The sequence below is a fragment of the Eubalaena glacialis genome, chromosome 14, assembly GCF_028564815.1.
Source record: "Eubalaena glacialis isolate mEubGla1 chromosome 14, mEubGla1.1.hap2.+ XY, whole genome shotgun sequence".
In the NCBI taxonomy this organism is placed as follows: domain Eukaryota; kingdom Metazoa; phylum Chordata; class Mammalia; order Artiodactyla; family Balaenidae; genus Eubalaena; species Eubalaena glacialis.
In genome coordinates this window covers 81,753,972-81,763,120 of record NC_083729.1, presented here as the reverse complement: position 1 = coordinate 81,763,120, position 9,149 = coordinate 81,753,972, and the positions used below count along the sequence as shown (strand labels likewise).

Below are 9,149 nucleotides of genomic sequence, written 5' to 3'. Positions count from 1 at the left end.
TGGTGTCTGTGCATTTAAAGAAGTAGTTGCTTCTTCCAGTCTTTGCAGTCCAGGTTTGGAAGGGAAAGCCCTTCACCAGTCAGCCTGTCCAGAGATTCTGAGTGAGGCATCTGGTGGTGTCCATTGGTGGGCTTGCTCCTGGAGTTGTTGGACAGGCAGGTCTGGTGCCTGGGTCAGCAGGTGGCTATACCTAGTGCTTGGATCCACAGGGGCTACACTATGCCTGAGTTCACTGGGGCTGGCCAGGTGCCTGAGTTTGTGGTGGTAAGCCTGGAACCTGAGTCTGTGTGGGTGGGCCTGAATCGTGGGTCTGTGCAGGCCAGTCAGGTGCTAGGGACCCCTGGGGTGGACCTGGCATCTGGGTCCACAGGTTCTGGACTGGTGCTGGGACAGGCCTGGATTCTGGGTTCACAGGAGCTGGCCTGGAAGGTGGGGCTACCTAGGTCACCCTGGCATTTGGGTGAGCCTGAAAACTGGGGCTGTAGGACTCATCCTGTAGCCTATAGTTCCAGGCCTCATGGGACCAATCTGGAGGTTGAATCCATGGGGCCAGCCTGGAGGTTGGGGCCATGGGAGTCAGTCTGAAAGCTATGGCTGTGTGGGCAGTCAATGCTGGGTTGGGCTGGGAGCCTGCATCCATAGGAGCCTGCCTAGAGCCTAGCCCAGGGTAGCCTGCCTAAAGCCTGAGGCCATGGGGGCTGCCTGGTGCTGGGGTGAGCCAGGAGCCTGGGTCCACAGGAGCCTGCCTGGACCCTGGGGCCAATGGTACCAGCCTTGCACTGGTGCAGTCCAAGAGCCTAGTTTCATGAAAGTTCATCTGGAGTTTAGGTCTGTAGAAGCCATCCTGGTGCTGGGGTAGGCTGGGAACCTGGGGCCATGGAGTCAACCTAGTGCTAGTGAGGGTCAGGAGCCTACCTGGAGCCTGGGTTCATGGGAACCTGCCTGGTGCTGTGGTGGGCTGGTAGCCTGGTTTTGTGCACACCCACCAGGACCCTGGGGCCATGGGAACTGGCCTGATGCTGGGGTCAGCCAAAAGCCTGGGGCCACAAGAGCTGGTCTGGTGCTGGAGTGGGCTGATGGTGGAGTCCACTGTGAAATCAAGTCCTCACTTCACCTCCTTCTCCCATAGGTTGGATGTCTCTCTCCATAGGGTAAGGATGACGGGAATAATGTGAAACTGTCTTTCCTACCTTCTTCAATGCATCTTTTCTTATTTCTGTGCTCCACCCAAGTGCTGTAATCCCTAACCTCGAATCCTTAGCTCTTGTGAAGGTATTTTCGTGCATAGAGAGTTGTTCAAATTGATGTTTCTGGGAGGGGACAAGCCCTAGAAATTTCTAAACCACCACCTTGATGACATCATTCTCTCACATCATTCTTCTGCTGTGTGCTGTCTGTTGCCAAATACAAATATTGGCTTATTTTATTTTGCTTATTGTATTTTACAGTTCAAGAGATACTGTTTGACTTCTAAATTTGCCACTTTTCATAAATTTGCTGTTCTAGAAAAATATTCTTATTTGTGTTATTTGTTTCTTAAACATGCTTAGGACAGTTGTTTTAAGCTCTGTGTATAATAGTTACAAAATCTGATGTCTGTGTGGGTATGTTTCTATCTTTTTCTTTCTTTCTTTCTTTCTTTCTTTCTTTCTTCTTCTTTCTTTCTTTCTTTCTTTCTTTCTTTCTTTCTTTCTTTCTTTCTTCCTTCCTTCCTTCTTTCTTTTTCTTTCTTTCTCTTTCTTTCTTTCTTTCTCTTTCTTTCTTTCTTTCCTTCTTTCTTTCTTTCTTTCTTTCTTTCTTTCTTTCTTTCTTTCTTTCTTTCTTTCTTTCTTTCTTTCTTTCTTTCTTTCTTTCTTTCTTTCTTTCTTTCTTCCTTCCTTTCCTTCCTTCCTTCCTTCTTTCCTTCCTTCCTTCCTTCCTTCCTTCTTTCCTTCCTTCCTTCTTTCCTTCCTTCCTTCCTTCCTTCCTTCCTTCCTTCCTTCCTTCTTTCCTTCTTTCCTTCTTTCCTTCTTTCTTTCTTTCTTCCTTTCTTCCTTTCTTCCTTTCTTCCTTTCTTCCTTTCTTTCTTTCTTTCTTTCTTTCTTCTTTCTTCCTTTCCTTCTTTCCTTCTTTCTTCTTTCTTTCTTTCTTTCTTCCTTTCTTCTTCTTTCTTTCTTTCTTTCTTTCTTTCTTTCTTTCTTTCTTTCTTTCTTTCTTTCTTTCTTTCTTTCTTTCTTTCTTTCTTTCTTTCTTTCTTTCTTTCTTTCTTTCTTTCTTTCTTCTTTCTTCCTGTCTTTCTTTCTTTCTTTCTTTCTTTCTTTCTTTCTTTCTTTCTTTCTTTCTTCCTTCCTTCCTTCCTTCTTCCTTCCTTCCTTCCTTCCTTTCTTTCTTTCTTTCTTTCTTTCTTTCTTTCTTTCTTTCTTTCTTTCTTTCTTTCTTTCTTTCTTTCTTTCTTTCTTTCTTTCTTTCTTTCTTTCTTTCTTTCTTTCTTTCTTCTTTCCTTTTGTTCTTATTCTTGTGATCTTGTTTGCTTGTATGCCTGGTAATCTTCAACTACTTACAGCTTGTCATCTTTGAAAAATTATATGAGTGGCTCTGCCCTCCTCTACAGAGACTTTCTCTTTCCTTCTGGTAGAAACTATTTGACCTAAATTAAACCAAATACAGTTTGAGAGTTTCCGGTTCAATCAAACTGTAAGTACTCAAAGTGAAAATCCTTGTGAGGGCCTGTCCATGGCCACAGCCTTCCAGGAATGACTTCTTTTCTTTACTACTCTCATCTCTCCCCCCTTTTTTCAGTGCCAAGACAGCCTACCCTGTGGGTTCCAGAGACTGAGGGAAGGTGAGGGTGGGCCTAGATCTGATTGGCTTGTCCACGCCCCAGCCCCAGGCAGACGCTGAATCCTGACTTCTTTCTTTTTGTACTGATGTGATTAGAGTGCTAGCAGGGGTGTGTTCTATATCAGCACAGAACATATTGTGGTTTTAATGCTCTTTTATTTCAGGTCCTGATTCTGTAAATCTGGGGTAGAGCCTGAGACTCTGCATTTCTGACAAACTGCTGGATGATGCCAGTGTGGCTGCTCCATGGACCACACTTTGAACATCAAGGATGTACAGAACGAGGACAGTTCCATGTGACAATTTGGCAATATGTGAACAATAGCCAAATTGAGGGGTGGGAATTATGCTATCAGAGTTGGGAAGGATTTGTGGGGCTGAGGTGACTATGTTAGACCTTAAACTGAGAAGTGAAAGATAGATACGGATGGACAAAGGAATTAAATCCCAAGGCAAATCCAGTTCTGGCTAGCTAAAGAGAGCAGGGAAGGTATATCTCTAAATTGTATTCTTATGGAGTTCTTTTCTAGCAGAGACAGAATTTCCTTCATCACATTTGACTCAATTTCCCTTCTCAGGAGCATCTATCCCCTTGGCTATGAAGGATGTCACTTCCATACTAGGGAGAGATACATAGAGGTCTTGGGTTATCTGGTATCACTGAAGCCCCCATCACCTCCGCTAATGGCACTGTGGGCTAAATTTCCAGGCCATGTAGAGCTCCATGTATTTATAGGATGAAATAAGGAATCTGAAAAGACACATAATTTTTCAGCTGTGGTCCTGAATGAGTTTGCATTAGTATATGCAGCATCCATACCAATGTGTCCTGGATGTTTGCTTCTTTGTACCTGATGGCAGGACATAGAGTCGCTCCTCTTAAGATATCCACGTGCATCCAGTCCTGTATAAGGAGCATGGGGGTGATGTCATAAGCTCTGGACTTTCTTCTCAGAGCATGGAAATCAACTCACTCTAATGGATACTCGGGACAGGACCTCTTTATAGACTCAGCTTGATTCTGAATCCCAGTTTTGACTCGAGGAAGCCTGTTGTACATTTAATTGTAGGTGATTCATGACTCCACACTCCCGAGAGGACAGCTATGGGGCTACCTAGCACAAGATCGAGAAGCAAGAATTCCTTGGAAGGGTATAGGGTGTGAACATGAGGGTGTCTTTATGTGGCCGGGTAGGCTGATGAGGTAGCTAGGAGCCTTATGAGAAACATTAGCATTGTCCCACCAGAGGCCGAAGAGGCTGGGACATTTATTCACCAGTCCCTTCCGCAATTGGTTGAGATTGCTCCTGAGATGCAAGCACTTGAGGTGTGGAGCTGACCGGTGCTGGCAATCACCACAGAGAAAGTGAACTCAGATGGGCTGAAAGGTTGGGGAAGAGTCTCACCAGCACTGCCTCAGCTTCCCTTTGTGGAAAACCTAATGCATGTCTGCTAGCTCAGGGCACTGGAGTATCTGGGCCAACCTCCCTTCCCCACTAATGTAGAGTCCATGAGGGGCAAGGTGTGCAGGAGTTGACCTTGCCCCAGGTGAGGCTCCCTTGAGTGGAGAAGCAGCATGCACACTGGCTCTGAAAAGCTGGAGGAGCATATACTGGGGCGTTTTTTTTTTTTTTTTTTTGTCTGAGATTGGCAGGGGATATGGTTACTGGACCAGGAGTGTTTAGAACCTACACAAGTCTTAGGGGACCCATCCCTTTCTCAGTCTACCTTGCACCTACTGTGGGTTTCCACTCTTAGGAATGACATTATGGTGTGTCATTTTGCAGTATCAGAGTTTAGTCATTGGCCATGGGGCAGTCACATAATGCTTCTTTCCTCAAACTCAATGTTGATGACTATATTCCCTGCTGGCTGCTCTTAAAAGCTTAGCATGCCTCCTTTTTCAGGGTGCATAGACAGGTCACAACCCTGCTTCCGTTGAAATTTCTTTATATAAAGCCTCACTGAATCCCCCGGCACCAGGAACTGACAAATACTCAAGGTTCAGTCCTAACCCCAGTGAGGCAGAACCTCCTCCCTTCACTACATGGATCAAAGGCTTGGGCCTTATTGGAGTCCATCAGAGCGCCCGAGTACAGAGGAAGCCATAGTCCATAGTGGTAGGGACACGGGGTCCTCTGTAACCGCAAAGCCTGATGACCTTTGATCTTCTCTTGCTTCTGGGCCTCTGGCCTTGGCACTCCTGTCTTCTTAAGGCTCTGGGTTTAGGTCTGAACAAGATTCACAGGTACAACTGCTTCTGCAGGAAGGTAGGCTACATCCAAGAAGGTGAGCAGGTGAGGGAGTGAGGTGAGTTCTGGGAGTGAGGTGAGTTCTGGGAGTGTAGATTCTGACTGGGGTCATTATTGGGCTGGTCACCAGCTCTTCTTATGACTCAGGGTCAAACTGTAGCTTGGGACTGACTCAGGTCCTCTCGTGGGGTCAGTCTGCACATAAATGTCTTCACACCTTGGCAGTTCTAAAACATCACCACCAATAATGGATGAAAAAAGTAAGGATTCAGGTAAAGTTCTACATGGAAGGGCAAAAAATTGGAAAGGGGGGACATTCCGTACCTTCATCCTTACATTTGCATTTCGAGTTTCTTTACAGTATTTTCCAGGGCAAACCCTGTTCAGGGGAATATTCAGGATGTCAATCATCAGGTGTGGGTCCTTAAGGCCAGACCCTCAAAGCAGTCCCAAGGAAGCACCTTATGGATCCAGGTTAGTGGCCAAGATCTGTCAAAGGCAGTCTCTTTGACCAGTACTGTTGTGTGTTGTGTGCTTAGCTTTTTATTCACTATGAATAGGCTTGTTAACTGGGCATATCTCATTGGCAATAATGAACTAGATCATAGTGTTGTTCTGTGACTATGTTGTGTTCCCAGTCACTGTTACCTTAATCTCATGCAATTATACGGAGACACTTGAGAGGACAGAGGGAATCTCGTCTACCTGGGACTGAAGGAGCCGGAGCTCTGCCTATTCTGCACGGAGGTCAAGGGGCAGCCCACACTGCAGCTTAAGGTGAGTACGGAAAATAAGGGTCTTGTCCATGCCTGGCTAGGAGGGAGAAGCTCATTTATTTCACAAAGTGCTCATTTGATGGAAACTCTAGCTTTTTAAGAATCTTTTAAAGGACAAGTTATTATCCTTATGCATATTTATTTTTGGTTCTTTTTGGGTTGCATATATTATGAGAGAATAAGAAAAAATTGCAGGGGTGCTTTGAAACTAATCTGCTAAAATCATGTATCTTGCTTAAAAAATAATTCAGCAAAGAGGAAGGCTTTTAGATTTATTCCTGACGTCAATAGAATAAATGTAGATACAGAACATATAGGAGACGAATTGGGAGATTAGGATTGACATATATACACTACCAAGAGTAAAATAGATAGCTAGCGGTAACCTGTTATAAAGCACGGGAAGCTCAGATTGGTGCTCTGTGATGACCCAAGTGGGTGGAATGGGGGAGGGGTGGGAGGGATGTCCAAGAAGGAGGGGATATATGTATACATATAGCTGATTCACTTCATTATACAGCAGAAACTAACACAACATTGTAAAGCAATTATACTCCAATTAAAAAAAAGAACATACACACACACACACACACACACACACAGTTGTTCCTTGGTATCTGCAGGGGATTTGTTGTAGGACCCCTCTACCCGCTATGGATACCAAAGTGGATACTCAAGTTCCTTACATAACCTATATAGGCATGTAACCTATGCACATCCTCTCATATATTCTACTTTAAATCCTCTCTAGATTGCTTATAATACCTAATACAATGTAAACCCTATGTAAATATTTGCCAGCACACAGCAAATTCAAGTTTTGCGTTTTGCAAATTTCTGGAATTTTTTGTTTTTTTCCAAATATGTTTGGTCCACATTTGGTTGACTCCAAGGGTGCGGAACCGGCTGATGGAGAGGGCCAATGGTAGATGTGTGGGTAAAATCAGCTCTGATGGTTTCAGCAGTTGATTATCGCTAGGTGGATGAGCCAATTAAAACATCTTTTTGACAAGAGATAGTTTTCAACTTTAAGCGAACAAACTTAATTCTCTGTAACAAACATTTTAGTAATTGCTATTCTCCATTATTTAAGAAATATTTTAAGTTATAGGAAGATCACAAACCAGGCTTCTGTGTGCTTTAGGAAATCTCTTGACCTTTTTCAGCAAACAAGCATAGGCAGACACTCAATTTGATGACAGGATATAAAGCAGTGGTTTTCAACAAGGGGCAATTTTGCTCCCCAGAAATTTGTCAGTGTCTGGAGATATTTTTGGTTGCCACAACTGGGGGCTGGGTGATATGCTACTGATCTCTGGTGGGTAGAGGCCAGGGATGCTGCTATATGTCCCACCGTCCCACCGTACACAAGACAGCCCCTGACAGCAAAGGATTATCCCACCCAGAATGTCAATAGTTCTGAGGTTGGAGACACCTGACCTTAAACAATTCTGTTTGAATTCAAAATTCATGGTAACTGTTATGTAAATATTCCTTGGCTTTCTCCATTTCTAAGCAACAGGTAATGACTAAACCTGTGCTTTGTATTCTCAAAAACTTTGATGTCAACACTGTTTTCCTTCAAAGGCTCGCAGTAAGAACCACTGAAATTGGTGGTCTAAGGTTTCACTCATAAACTTCACATCTGTAAAGTATTTGAGGCTCATAATTTTTAATGGTATAATATGAAATAGAGGTTCCCAGGCCTGTTTTAATGAATGGAGAAGACTATCTTGGATAGGAACTGTTAGTGTGTAAAGAATGTGGAACAACTCTTAACAGTTATGTTTCTCCCTGGGGCTTCCTCCTTGCCCTTCAGGAACAGAACATAATGGATCTGTACTGCCGAACCGAGCCTGTGAAGCCCTTTCCCTTCTACTATGACCAGAGCAGCAGTACCTCCACCTTTGAGTCTGTAGCCTTTCCTGGTTGGTTCATTGCTTCCTGCTCCAATGGAGGCTGTCCTCTCATTGTTACCCAAGAACTGGGGAAAGCCTACACCACTAACTTTTGGTTCACTGTACTTCAGGCTTAAGGTTGGTCTAAGGTTGCGAGTGGTTCTCCAGGCAGAGAATCTTGTCTTGGTTTCTTCCATTCTAGCTCTCGAAGTGCTTCTGAAACACAGCACTATAAATCAACTATCCTTTAATTAAAAAAGAAAGAAAGAAAAATAATAGTGCTTCTGAGATGAACGTTGTCATACCGACCATTCAACAAGGGAAGGCAGAGTTGCCAGAATTATGTCCAATTTCTGAAAGTACACACCAGGTTAAAAGGGGAATAAGCAGTCAAGTCTTAGTCTAGAAGGAAGGACAAATCTGTGGTTGGGCTTTTCACCCAAGGGTACCTTACTGCCCTCCATACATCCATGCAATGACCTAACATCCATGCAATGTTGGGCCGAGCTATATGTGCTCTCCCAGGGGCCACATGGAAAACAGTCCAGGGAAACTGAGGGTCTTTGCTATTGCCATGTAGCTAAATTAAGACACCTTGACAAAAATAATAAAGAAAACTCTACTTAACATCCTTGCTAATTATGCTTCAAATAATAAATGAAGGTGATGATTCTTTCATTTGGAGTCCAGATCTCTAGATTTTCAGATACATTTCTCTGTGACGTTGTATCAAGATCTTTTGAATCCTGGTGGGAAGAAGCAGACATAGAAATTCCATAAAAGAAAAGACCAAAAAGAAAGCTTAGGGACTTCCCTGGTGGCGCAGTGGTTAAGAATCTGCCTGCCAATGCAGGGGACACGGGTTTGAGCCCTGGTCCAGGAAGATCCCACATGCCATGGAGCAACTAAGTCCGTGCACCACAACTACTGAGCCTGCACTCTAGAGTCCTCGAGCCACAACTACTGAGCCCGTGTGCCACAACAATTGAAGCCCGTGCACCTAGAGCCCGTGCTCTGCAACAAGAGAAGCCACTGCAATGAATAATAGTCCCTCTCGCAGCAACTAGAGAAAGCCTGCATGCAACAACGAAGACCCAACGCAGCCAAAAATTAAAAAATCAACAAATAAATTTATAAAAGAAAGCTGAGCCCCTCCTGGGTGTGGCTTGTGTCTCAGTGAAGTTATATATTCTGCTGGTTTGAATGAAGAACTAGTGGTGTTTATGAAACTTTCACCTAAAACATTATCACTAGATCTCATGGAGAGTTAAATTCGTGAAATAAAAATTTTGTCTATCAGTTGCTCTGTTATGAATGGAATGACTTTAATGAGATATCACGATCATAATATTGATTCCTTGCATTCATAAGGAGTTCTATCATTTGTAAAGCAGGTTCCCATG

General features: G+C 43.9%; 1 protein-coding gene across 1 annotated transcript; it reads left to right on the top strand.

The window, feature by feature from the left end:
- Nucleotides 1-219: 219 nt before the first annotated feature.
- Nucleotides 220-7,883, top strand: LOC133105021 (interleukin-36 alpha-like). Its single transcript, XM_061210902.1, is given in 7 exon segments — nt 220-429; nt 5,037-5,117; nt 5,460-5,499; nt 5,502-5,546; nt 5,711-5,752; nt 5,755-5,849; nt 7,668-7,883. Coding segments are annotated over 7 exon segments (729 nt in total).
- Nucleotides 7,884-9,149: the final 1,266 nt, after the last annotated feature.